At 38.2% G+C, this 12,886-nt stretch overlaps 1 protein-coding gene across 7 annotated transcripts in view; it reads left to right on the forward strand.

The window, feature by feature from the left end:
* erbin (erbb2 interacting protein) overlaps positions 1-12,886 on the forward strand; it is a 136,017-nt gene that overhangs the window by 94,251 nt on the left and 28,880 nt on the right. For all 7 annotated transcript variants that reach the window (XM_069187084.1, XM_069187090.1, XM_069187089.1 and 4 more), the window contains exons 13-20: positions 1,186-1,315; positions 2,415-2,530; positions 4,596-4,665; positions 7,303-7,402; positions 8,374-8,495; positions 9,351-9,524; positions 9,844-10,020; positions 11,687-11,804. In XM_069187084.1, coding sequence (XP_069043185.1) covers positions 1,186-1,315; positions 2,415-2,530; positions 4,596-4,665; positions 7,303-7,402; positions 8,374-8,495; positions 9,351-9,524; positions 9,844-10,020; positions 11,687-11,804 — 1,007 coding nt within the window. The remainder of the gene's footprint in view (positions 1-1,185; positions 1,316-2,414; positions 2,531-4,595; positions 4,666-7,302; positions 7,403-8,373; positions 8,496-9,350; positions 9,525-9,843; positions 10,021-11,686; positions 11,805-12,886) is intronic.

Here is a 12,886-nt window from a genome sequence, read left to right on the forward strand (position 1 = left end):
TGTAGAGCAAAACAATCTGAATGGGATATGTATGAGGCCGTTATATAGGCTTTGAATGTTGAAGCAGACAGCCAGATGAACATTAAACCCTTTATCTTCTTGTGACCGAGTTGATTATAGTCAGTTCAAATATTTTTTGTGCCTCCTGTCTGGCCGGTCTTGTGTATAGTTGATGGATCAACCTTTACACATTCATTTTATGGGACTTCCGAAATGTTCCTAACATACTGAAGGTCTTGACAGATTCTGGTGAGCGAAAGTGTGGGTCTTGTTCTGGAGATAGCAGCTCCCGCAGGTCAGCATTCAGTCCAAGTGCCACACAGGAGGGAACTTGGACTGAAAAGAAATTGACTTTTGAATAGAAAAGGTTCAGTCTTCCTTTAATCAATCTCTCCATAAATTTGAGCTTGGTAACTAATGAAGGGTATAAGAATGTTTGTACACACCATGCTCCTTAGAAACAGTAGAGATCTGTGAACAAGGCTTTTGGTCGGAGGGAACGACATCGGAGGTTTTGCAATATCTGAAGCCCCACTGGCAACCTTCTCTTGATGTGATATAGGGATCTACTCAGGCTATGGAGCCTGATATTTAAAAATCTGGAGTCTCAGAGAAAAAATCCATGGGCTAGACTGGTATGTCTCAGGTCTATAGCTCTGTATTTGGAAACATACTGAGATCTCTGACAACAGCTGACATCGAAATCCTTTGTATTTATAGCTCTACTACACAAACCCCTAATTCAGCACTTTGGTGTTTTATTCAGCATCTTTTCAGCAATATTTGAAGATGTCTCAGTTTGTTTCCTATTTTGCTTTTTTCCCATTTTTCTGATGAATGTAAGTATGAATGGCAGTCCTCTGCCTGCAATAAATATCTGTATAAGATATTGGAAGAACCTGTTTCAGTGATGGTTTTGATCCCGGGAAGTGTGAGGCCAGCTTTTGAAAAAGCAGTGCTGATCTTACATTTATTCTGCAAGAGAATGGTTGGATACTTCTTGAAATGTGAGCTCAACTTTTTGTTTTTTTATTTTGGGAAAGAAAGTCCGTCTAACAAAGCACTTGACTCAGATTTGCTTCAGCATTAATTAACACGCATTGAAAGAAGGCTCAATTAAATAATTAGATTGTATAATCTCAGCAGGGGTCAATTTTGATTTGTTTCTTGCCCTCCCGTTTTCAGCCTCTTGGCACTGGATGAGCTGGACTGCAGTTTTAACGAAATTGAAGCTTTGCCGTCATCCATAGGGCAGTGCACCAACCTGCGCACATTCGCTGCAGATCACAACTTTCTGACACAGCTGCCTCCTGAGGTAATGGCATCAAAAGAGTCATCTGATGGCTCAGAATTTAAGCTTCATCCACAAAATTGGGTTTATTGTTGAAAAATTTTATTTTTTAATGAGATATAATGTGTTGATAATGATATGCTACCAATGGAATACTGCTGTTTAGAAATTCCGAGAAAAGCTGAGTGTTTCCCAGGATTTTTCCTCGATGACAGACTTACAGTGAAGACATGAGCCCGTTTCAGGCTGAAAAGAGGGAAACTGGTATCGCTGTTAAAATAAATTCTATTTTTTGCGCAAAATGTCAGAAATTGAAACGTAAAACGTAAAACTCTCTTGTCCTTGTCCTCTTGTATTGTGCAGTTAGCCATTACTGAATGTTCAAGAGGCCATTTAACCCTGGCCTACAGTTTTATTTTCAGATAAAAGTACTCTGTCATAGTGTTAAGTAATAAGGTGCTTATAACACAAATGCTTATTGTGTTTGATGACAAATATTTTTAATTCAAAGCTTCATGCCCTATGTTTTTTTCCTTTTAAATAAAAAATGTGTGATTGTATTCTTCAGATACAATTTGACATTTCAATCCATGTTTAAAGCAGTATAATTCTTACGATTTTGAGCCTGCCATGTTACCAAAACATAACTGCAATAAAAGGAACTGTTGTTTTCTAGGCACTGTCTTATGGCATTTCATGAAAATGTTACTCTTAAATTTAAGTTTGCATGGAATAAGGTACATTTGCATGAAAACAAACTCTGCACTGTGACAGGTGCTTTGCATTTCCATTAACATACCTGAGGTACAAATGCTTTGTTTTCTTGATAAGCAGGATATAATGTTCCTTTATTTATTTTTCTTGAGTAATGTACACCAGAATAAACATTTAGCAAGAAATAAACAACCTTATCGCCTGTTCCAATTAAATCTCTCTATGTAATGTAGTGCTTATGCAATGATCTTTAAAAACATTTACAATTATTGTTACAGAGCTTGTTTTCTCTAACCTACACAGGTCATTGTTTAAGTATTTTTTAACATGAGAGCTCCATATACAAATATGCTTTACTATTCTTCACAAGAAAATAAATTGAATGCTGCATCTCGTTGCACAACTGCAGATTGGGAACTGGAAGAATGCGACAGTGTTGTTCCTACACTCCAACAAACTGGAGCACCTGCCTGAGGAAATGGGAGACATGCAGAGACTAAAAGTTATCAATCTCAGTGACAACAAGTGAGTTATACTTCTAATATCTCAATATTTTCCCAAATTATTTTTTTCTTTACTTGGACTACAAATTGAGGACAAATTGGATGTCCTGTTCGTGGCCAAGCAATCTTCTTAACCACTTTATCTAATACAGGATTGTGGGGGAACCAGAGCCTATCCCAGCAAGCAACAGGCAAAAGGCAGAGTACACCCTGGACATCCACTGCAGGGCACACACAGACATGCACACACTTGCACCAGGGCCAATTTTCCCAGAAGCCTCTTAACCTACCTGTATGTCTTTGGACTGTGGGAGGAAACCAGCACCTGTAGGAAACCCCCATGTAAACACAGAGAGAATATACAAACTCAACACAGATAGCAACCCAGGAATTAAATCCAGGGACCCAGTGCTGCAAAGCAACGATGGTATGTACTACACCATTGCTCCACTGCAGTACATTCATTTAGCCAGCTAATGATATTTTGGAAGTCAAGAAGAGAATGTACTCTGAAGGTGCCTTGTGTGGGTTCTGGAGTAGCTCATCCAGCACAAACCTGCAGTGAGTGAACCATGAGCCTTGGAAACAGACCAGAACTGGATCAACTCTAGGCCAGCACTTCTGGTGCAGCAGTAGTGAAATCAGTACAGGTTCAGTGGTGTTTTATGATGTTAACAGTTGAGCGCCATCTTTGAGGTACTTTCTGTGTCATCCCCTGTGAGGTTTAGTTTACTCCTTTGTATTGAACATTATTCACTAATAAAAGCAGAACTGTGTTTCTGGTGGTTGACATGGATAGTGTAGTCCTGGAACAGTGCTTGCAATTATATTTCTCCCATAACGGACACCATAGACTTGATAGCAAAGCTTGTTATGTCAATATATGGTCCTTAGTATTCCTCTTTTACAACAAAAAGAGGGATCTTTTTCTCTTCTTAAACCAAAAATCTATTTTTTTGTTCAGTTTTGTGGTCTTCCAAATGGAGTATTTGGTGTATTTTGTGGACATCTTATTGACAGGATCATCTGCAAAAAATGTTCTGCGATTCTGATTCAGAGTTGATTGGTCTAGTGGTTCCCTATAGTTAATAATTTGTAGCCAGTTTAAGAATTAAAGATGGTGACGGAAGCCATCAAAACATCAAAAAAGAGAAATAGAAATGATTTAATTGTACCTGGAGTGTACACTTGGTGCATACTGTAGTGGAAATTAGTAAACCCAAAACGATAGTGATGGGATTTTGTCTTGGACTTGCCTTCACCATATTCCAAGATATCTATTGGAATTCATGGAATGTAACATGTATGTATGGCTTTTAAAAGTGTCTTGGGTGTGACAGATAGAGCGAGATTTCATTGGCACATTTTGAAGATGTATTTTTAGCCACCATTTGTTATTATCCACAGTCTTAGATGGTTTTCCATACAGCTCCAGTTCCAGTGCCCATTTTCTTCATTTGTTCAGCTTTAGTCACTTTGACAGGTTCTTTATTACATCCCAGTGGTATCTTAATGCTGATCTTCATTCTTTATTAAGATCACTGCCTCTGTTTACCCCTGCTGGGAAATCAACTGGATCAGCAAACACTGCAGAAGCCAAACCTGTCAAGATGAGGTTTCCCTTGTAAATATATGGTGATAGGGGATTATCCAACCATTCCAAGTACAGAAATGTTCAGGAAAGCCAGAAGGAATCACTGTTTTTAATTTCACTCTCGGGAAAACAGTTACATTAAATACAACATAATTGAGATGCATTTGTTTGTGTGGATGCTTATTTGTGATTGTTTGGTGACAAATGTTCTCTATGGGAGAGAAAACAGTGTGTTGTTAATGGATCTTTAATGACATAATCCCTCAGAATTTAGACATGGCTCTGCAGGGAATTTTAAATCACTGGGAAACCGATGGTCGCCAATAAAAAGAATGAACTGTCTAAATTTTGTTTTCAAAGCACCAGGTATGCCTGGTGTTTTACATTATTTGAAGTTAACATGGTCAGCTTCTATCAGGCCCTTGTTGCGGTTGATGTGATATACAGTTTTTTAAATAAAAAGTGCCATAACATGCAACTCTCATTCTACCAGGTTAAAGAATTTGCCCTTCAGCTTCACCAAATTGAGCCAACTGACTGCTATGTGGTTGTCTGAAAACCAGGTGGGTGACTTTACAATTCAGGTTTCACCTCATATTCACTGTGCACTGACAATAGCGGACGCTATTCACCCTTGTCACCCTTGTCAATTCAAAAGTGTCTTTCCTTTTAGTTGAGACCATAATCGCTCACCTGTTATTGTTTGGTTACTCTGAAGAAAAGGCTTCAATCCTCTGAAGATGTATAGTATACATCAAAGAATGTATTTTCATCCCAGTATATGAAAATTATTTTAGGTCTCCATCTTCCGCTTCCCCCTTTGGGAAACCAATGCAAAGTTCTATCAAAGAACAAACATATCCTTATTCTCTAAGGAGCAGTGTTTCTACCCCATAGACTAATCTTTTCAGATTTCAGAGGCAAATAGAGGCTGGTCAATACTGACATGGAGAACTCTTAAGAAAACCAGGTTACTGTGTAAGTGTTGCTGCCCCAGCATTGCAACTTAGAAGTCCTTGTTCCATCCTTCAGACATTAAACTCCTTAGGATGACAGATGTCCTGACCCAGGTGTGATTTTTAACTTCTGTGATCTGGCTAAATTCTGCTTCGTGCTATTAAGCCCAATTTGGTCACCCATTATTCGGCGTCTCCACCTGATCTGCTTTGTTTTGAGGCTGCAGGTGCTTAGTGTGTAAGATACCACACTGCAGTAGTGATTAAAGTGTGTCCCCTCCCAGTCTGCTGGGGGATCTTTTGTGCTGAAAAAGTTATCCGTATAATTAATTAAGGTGCATTTATGACAATGATATTACTATTATTATTATTACCACCTATCTGTTATTTCCTCAGAGGACACATTTGTAGCTACTTTTTAAAATTTCATTTAAAAAACAATGCAAACTCAAGGATTTGAGGAAAACCAATTTTACTGCCTCTCCACATTCTTTTCCATCTTATCTGTCTCACTAACTCTATTATTCACGTGTTCCTTTTTAGTTTCATTACAAACTAACCCTTCTAAGGTTCATTTTATTGTCATTCTGCACTTATGCAATGTACAAGAGAGAAGGAAATATAGTTCCTCCTGGGCTGCAGTGCACAATACACTAGAACAATACGCAATACGCAATACGCAATACGCAATACACAGTACATTAGAACAATTGGAATAATGTCTCAGAACAACACAGAAGAACACACAGGAGGTGAGTGGCAGTCAAGTCTGCAGTGCAAAGTGGATTTTCTATTGAAAAAATAACTTTTCTATTAGTTTCTACCTAAAGCTTTTTATGACAAAAAACAACATGAAACAGAAACCTGTGCTGGTTAGAAAATAGTGATGAATATTAGAACTGCCTTAAAGGTTCTTATCAGGTTTAGTACAGATCTGTCTTTGTATGCCCTGTCAAAACTGCTCTTGATTAGTTTCCTACCTTTTCTGACTCTGTGGGAGAGACTAGGAGTTTAGGAGGTCAGAAGTTCATTTGCCAACTTCTCTGCGATGGAGATGGACAAACAGTGATACTAGGGCACTGCCATTTACCCTGGCAAGATAGGAAAATATTATTGGCATTTGATCTTACTTGAATTGTTACTCACAACATGTGCACGGCAATAAAATTGAACTAGCTCATATCTATAGCAAAGAAAAACTTTCTTTAATGTGCTTTTATGAAGATATTTTTTTATTGTTCGTAAAACATGCTGAATAGGCTATGGAGTTGTGGTTCTTGGAGCAAGTGGTTTGTCAGCAGCAGGACTTCTGGTGTGAGAAATGTTCATTTAAAGGTTGAAGAAAGATCTACTCTAGCAGTTAAGAAGTAAATTCTGTTCTTTAATAAAACATGACCTGGAAACCACAAGTAGTGAAATAGTTCCACCGTATCTAATCTGAGTATGCCATATGGTACAGGAACTTTGCTCTAAGGCAGAGTCTAGTAAAAGGTTTAGCAGTTTTTGAGTGAAGCAAGGTTTGATGTATAATGATGTATATTATTTGAATTTTGTGTTGATAGAATTTAAGAGAAATGCTGCTTATTTCGTAGGCTCTTTATGGAAATGTACACAGGTGTGCATAGTGTTTGCGTGTGAACGAAAATGCATTTAAGGATTCACTTTATTGTTCCAAGCATTTTTTGATGATTGAGACTCATAGCCACATGTGCTCAAGTGAAAATTACTGCTTACCAGCTGGTCCCCATTGAACGTCACTGACACTCTTGACTCCTTTGCAAGCCTGTGCTAATATGCAGCTCAGGCAGCTGATGTTGACAGGGGAGTTCTCTTACCAGACTAGCTGTTTCTCGTATTACTGTTCATTCCTTAATTTTACAGGTGCATATTCATAATCCCGCTTTATAAGATAGTCTCAAAGGAAATGCAGGGCTGTTACATAACTGTATTGAGTTGAGGGGTAGAAATGGAATACTCAAAAGCTTGGTTACCCCAGAACTCCTGAAGGTTATCCAAGGCCTGAGCTCTGTAGAAGGGGACAGGCTTGGATTTATAATTGGATTATGTTGATAAAATATTTGTCCTTGTCCTGGTTCTGCTCGTATTTTCTTTTCAAATTTTTGTTCTCTACTCCCAAGGTTTTATACGCATCTAGATAACATCATGCTGCTGAAGGCATGTCTTGTCAGGGCCTGAAAATTCTTCCGTCCAGTTGAAAGTGTCTTGCTTTATTTTCTCCTCTAGTCCAAGCCTCTGATACCCTTGCAGAAAGAGGAAGACGAGGAGACACACAAGACTGTTCTCACCAACTACATGTTCCCTCAGCAGCCCAGGACTGAGGACTGTAAGTTCCAATGTTGATTCAAAAGCATCACTTAATGCCAGGAAGCTATAGTCATGTTAATTATAAACTGATGCTTGACATTTCCCTTTCCCTACCATCTGAAACGCTGATGTAAAACTTGAGTGCCATTGAGTTATTTGGGGATTCCAGCATTATGCTGAATTATGTGTCACAGAATACCCTTTACCACAGAATCTCAAGGGGTGGAGAGTCTGGCTTTACTGGTAGACCTACTTTTCCTATTTGTCACTAGAACAGCAGTGCTATACATGTAAAGTGAAGATTTTACCTTCTTGCAAAAATGACAAAAATGTATACAAAATATAGCTGACTGGCACTTTCTGTTCCTTTCTTAATTCCCTGCCACATTTTTACCAGTTTTCTTTGTGAAATGTAAACATACCAAGGAAATTTTGTATAGGATACGAAGGGAAAAGGTATATACATGTAGATTATTTCACATTGAATATAGATTAATGGTGAATAAACCATTTTTCATTGTTTGTTCCAGTGTTAACAAACTAAATGCTTTTTCAATTAAATGCATTTTGTCTGTATAATGCTTTAATGCTAAGTAATTCTTTTGATTTCCACCCAAGTAGACAGTTTAGTATAAGAAAAAGTGTATTGTAGAGACAGGTCTTATTTAGGAAGAACAATTTGAATTGTCATCTTGAATTAATAGCTTTGCATTTTACTTTAAATGTTTTTGCAGTGGACACAAAAGCACCTTTGGTAACTCGTGCAACCATAAAACTTTCCCCAAGATTGCAACATCAGGATAGTGGATAGGAAACAAACATATTTTGCAAATTAAATGTCCTTTGATTACAAATCATTGATTGCTACAGTTTGTGATGAACTTGTTCAATTTATATCCATTTTCGTTAAAAGTTCTCAATGCTTATGGAAACTTTGGGATATTGTTTTGACGGAATTGAAACCTTCTTCCAATCTGTATTGACTCACAGATGCGCAAAACTCTGATAACGAGAGCTTCAACCCCTCACTCTGGGAGGAGCAGAGGAGACAGCGAGCACAGGTGGCCTTTGAGTGTGATGAGGACAAGGATGAGCGAGAGACACCTCCTCGGGTCAGTGGGTCTTAAAGACAGCTGCTGCACTAATATTGTGCTGGAAAGGGCTAAAAGTATTACTGCTTCCTTGTTGCGCGCATGTGTTCTTATTTTGTTGCTGTTTTTAACGAGGCCATTCCATCCGTTATAACCCACAGCCATCGGAAGTGGCTTGTTAAGGATTTATTCTTGGGCATTTAAAAACACAGTTAGAGAGTGAAAGGTCTTAGTCATACGCTTAGCCTTGGAATAGAAAATCGTGGTAGAAAACAGACAGGTGGAGTTAAAAATGACCCGATCTTTCTGTCAGTGTCCACATGATGTTGTTGATTTGGGCAAAATCCCTCTTACTCTTACACAATAGACTATGCTCTTTTCTTCTTATTTTTCTTTGAATCAGCTTTACTGTGATCAGCATTTACGGTGTTTAATTTTAGATTGCTTTATGAGGTAACGTATTTGTTTCTGAAGCTGACATGCATGTCAAAAATGGCACCACATCTTCTGAAGAAAGTATCACAAATTGTTTATCCTGAAATTGAATTAACTGAAAACAGTGCTTTATATGCAAATTCCCTTAAATTTAAGTAACGTCAGAAATCCATTGGTTTTTTTTTAACCGTCTAGCTGAAGTGTACTTCACCATAAAGACTATTTTTGAGGGTTTCATAACATATCAGTGAGACTGTCTTGTGTGGGCAGAATCTACAAGTAAAAGGTACATGGATGCTCAGACAAGATGGATTTCCGACAGCATGTTCGCAAACTTTCATGATGCTCACAAGATGTCTCCTTCTCTCTCCCCAAAGAATCTGTCATTCTGTCTGGCAGCATTCTGTAATTCTTTTTGTATTTTCTTGCTCGACGGCTCAGGAGGGTAATCTGAAGCGCTACCCCACACCTTACCCAGACGAGCTGAAAAACATGGTGAAAACCGCTCAGACGATCGCACACCGGCTGAAGGAGGATGAGTCGTCAGACGAATCTGGTAAAGACACAAAGCAAAGCGAAGATACCACTGTCGCAGTACGAGATGTTGGAGTAAAGGTGGGTGAAACTGGGATAACAAAAGATGTCATAAGCTAACAAGCAGCCTATCCTTAGGTTTTTATGGTGGATCAAAACTTTTTTTTCAGGCAGCCAGCAGTGCCAGTAATATAAACCAGTCTTTGTGGTTTATGTTTTGTCAGACCACATTCAGAACTACATTGTTCTTTCCTCCACTTGCTGATATCGATGAAGATTGTGAAGACCTTGGTATTAAACAACAAAACATTAGGAATGGAAAGGAATGAATGTGCCTAGACAAAGTTCAAAGGCCTCTGCAATAAGTGAGGTGTTGTAAACGCTCTTTTTGTTTGGCCAGGCTTCCGAAAGCTGTGCAAACGGTCAGGCAGTGGAGATGGATCTTAAAGCAGCTGCAAACTGCATCCCAAAGCCTAGTGACCTTGATTCCAAGGTTGCTGTAGAGACATCACAGGCAGCTGCCCTTCAGATCCTGGACAATACAAGAGCAGCAGTTAACCATGAAGATACTCTTGAGGTATGATGTTGTGACAGATCACACTTCGCTATGGGAAATTGCTTTTCAGTATCAGCTCAAGTCAGCTAACCTGTTAGACTGCACGTACACCGTCAGAAAATGCCCTTCAATACGTTTCTAGTTTAGCAGCTGCATTTGTTTCCATGGGATACCGCTATTTGTCATTTGAAAAGGATGGGTTTCACCACAGTTGTACGTCCAGGTGTTTTCTTGAGAACATGGGATTTCTGGTATGTTAATAAAATAATTGTGGCCTTAAAAACGTTAGACAAAACCTGGTGGATAGGTTGCAAAAAAGTACTAAAAAGTGGGTAACCATTTGTTCTGGTTAGAGTGAATTTGAGCAGGGAGCCTATACCATTTAACCCTGCATGGTTTAAATAAGTTTGTACCATGAAAAAGCATTTATGTTTGAAATAGTTTGCCTATAATGGGATTGACATGGAGTAAATGCAGTTAACATTCAACATTCAGTTGAACAGTTGAAAACTGTGGAAAATTACTTTTTAAATAAGAGCAACATTGTCATCTTTCTTCCATGCAAAAGCCATATATCAGGTTGTTATTTATGCATATTTTTGGAAGAGAGCACTGCAAAATATGTTGAATTTGTTGTATATATTTACAGGAAAAGGTTTTAAACAACCCTCTGGTATTACAATTTCCTTGCAATGGAGATTTTTAGAAAATTCTTTTTTTTGTTTGTTTATTTGTTCTGTTTATTGCAGTGTGGTCTGCTTTTTCATCTTCTTTATTTTATGGAACCTAATTAAAACTCTAGAAAATAGGTTGGTGCAGAACAAATCTAAGCTAACTTTTACATTCAGCTTTTGAGCCCTCAATGGTTTCAAATGCTTTAAAATTCAATCTGCAACTGTCAGCTATTTAAATGCCTTTGAACTTCTCTAAAATAATTGAGTGAAGTTGGTTGGCAGTCTCCAGGCATTTATACAGCATAATTAATATTCAGAAATAGGAATTACATAGTTGTTGATAAGAAGTGAGCCTGCTAGTATTGCTTTTCCAACCAGTAACTCATAGGTCACAGTACATCCACAGGGGATATTAAACACTGGAAAACAACACAGGGGTGTTTTATGTATTCAAGCAGTTTTAAAAGTTGTAAAACATAAGCTGGTTGTTGATGATTATTTTTAGAAGTGTATGATTCTACTGTTTCTGTGGTTTTCAGTTTTGTCCTTTTATCTGGTTTCCTGTAGGTTTCTGAACAAGAAAAGTGAAGAGGTGTCTTAATTGCATTTTCTTTCTTTTTTAAGCTCACTAATCCAGTACATACTGAAGACTCTCATAGTATAATTTAAGAAGTGTATTGTATTTTTTTAGTTTTTTTCTTGAAGCTATATAAATAACATTTGTTTGACCACATTCAGGAGTAGCTGCGATTCAGCATTAACCCAGTGTGTAACCCAATAACGTATAGATCTTGGAAGCCATCCCAGATACAAATACTGTATGTCATTTTCATTACAGTAGAATATGTCATACTGGGAAGATGAACACAATTCCACAAAGTGACGCTGAGACTTAATAGCTTGATTATAGCAGAATGAGAATTGCTTTTGGCACATGTGAAAAGGTGGTAACCTTCATTTAACTTTTATTTCTCCAAGCTGTAATACAGAAACCTATAACTTGTTTCCTCCAGGACTCTGAGGACTTGTCTTCTGATGAGGAGGAGATGAAGATTGCAGAGATGCGTCCTCCTCTGATTGAGATCTCAATCAACCAGCCCAAAGTGGTGGCTCTGAGTAAAGACAAGAAAGGTACAGGCATTAACGTGATCTTTTACTTGGCTAGTGTTGGTTCACTAATGCTCCAGAGTCCTCCCATCTTCCAAAGACATGCTGGTTTTGGTTAACTGGGGTGTCTAAATTGTCTGTGTGAGTGTACCCAGTGGTGTGTGTCCCATCCTGGCTGTGGTTCCACGCAGACCCAGTTGGTTTTTTAATCGGTTTTAATGAATGAACGGATGATTAAAGCGACCATTCATTTAGTCAAGCTAACATACACAGTGAAGAATACCATGTCACTTTTCCCACATTATCTACTTTTTATAAAACGGTCATGTGTATTCTTTTGTTTAGGAAATAACTATTGAAGCTCATTGTGTGGTGTATCTATTATGTAAAATGTTATTGAAATTGGGTGGCATGGTGGCCCATGCTGGAGCCCTGGGTTCAATTCTAGACCTGGGGTGCTGTCTGTGTTGGGTTTGTATGTTCTCCCCATGTTCACACGGGTTTCTTCCGGGTTCTCTGGTTTCCTCCCACAGTGCAAAGACATACCGGTAGGTTAATTGGCTTCTGTAAAGATTGGCCCTGGTGTGAGTGTGTGCGTGTGTGTGTTTGTGTGTCTGCCCCATGAGATGAACAGGAGCCATGTCCTGGGTGTACCCTGCCTTGGTCCCATTACATTACTGTGGCCCCCCTGTGACCTGAATTGGATGACGTGGTTTGAAATTAGTGGCATGTAGAACTTGTAGTGATGTGTTGTTTTTACTCTGGTCCTTTTGGATCATCACACATTTTTTTTGTTAGTGATAGTTATAGCAGCTTAGTAAGACCAAGACTGAAACTTTTTTAAAACACTTCCATTCCTGCAGTTTCACTTTTATAGTTTCTTCAAGATATTTTATCATTTTACATATGTTTTGTGGCTCATAAATCTGGTATAACTGGAGCTATGAAATGCAGTTTCCTTTTTGGAATTGAATTTGTTGAATCCATTAAAAACACTATTAATTTTATCATAGTGGTTCTAAATTGTTCAAAAGCTGGTATTTAAAATGAATTTTCTAGCGTGTAAGTTATTTAAATGCCCAAAAGTAAAATGATGAATGTATAGC

This window comes from Lepisosteus oculatus, chromosome 3, assembly GCF_040954835.1.
Source record: "Lepisosteus oculatus isolate fLepOcu1 chromosome 3, fLepOcu1.hap2, whole genome shotgun sequence".
Classification (NCBI taxonomy): domain Eukaryota; kingdom Metazoa; phylum Chordata; class Actinopteri; order Semionotiformes; family Lepisosteidae; genus Lepisosteus; species Lepisosteus oculatus.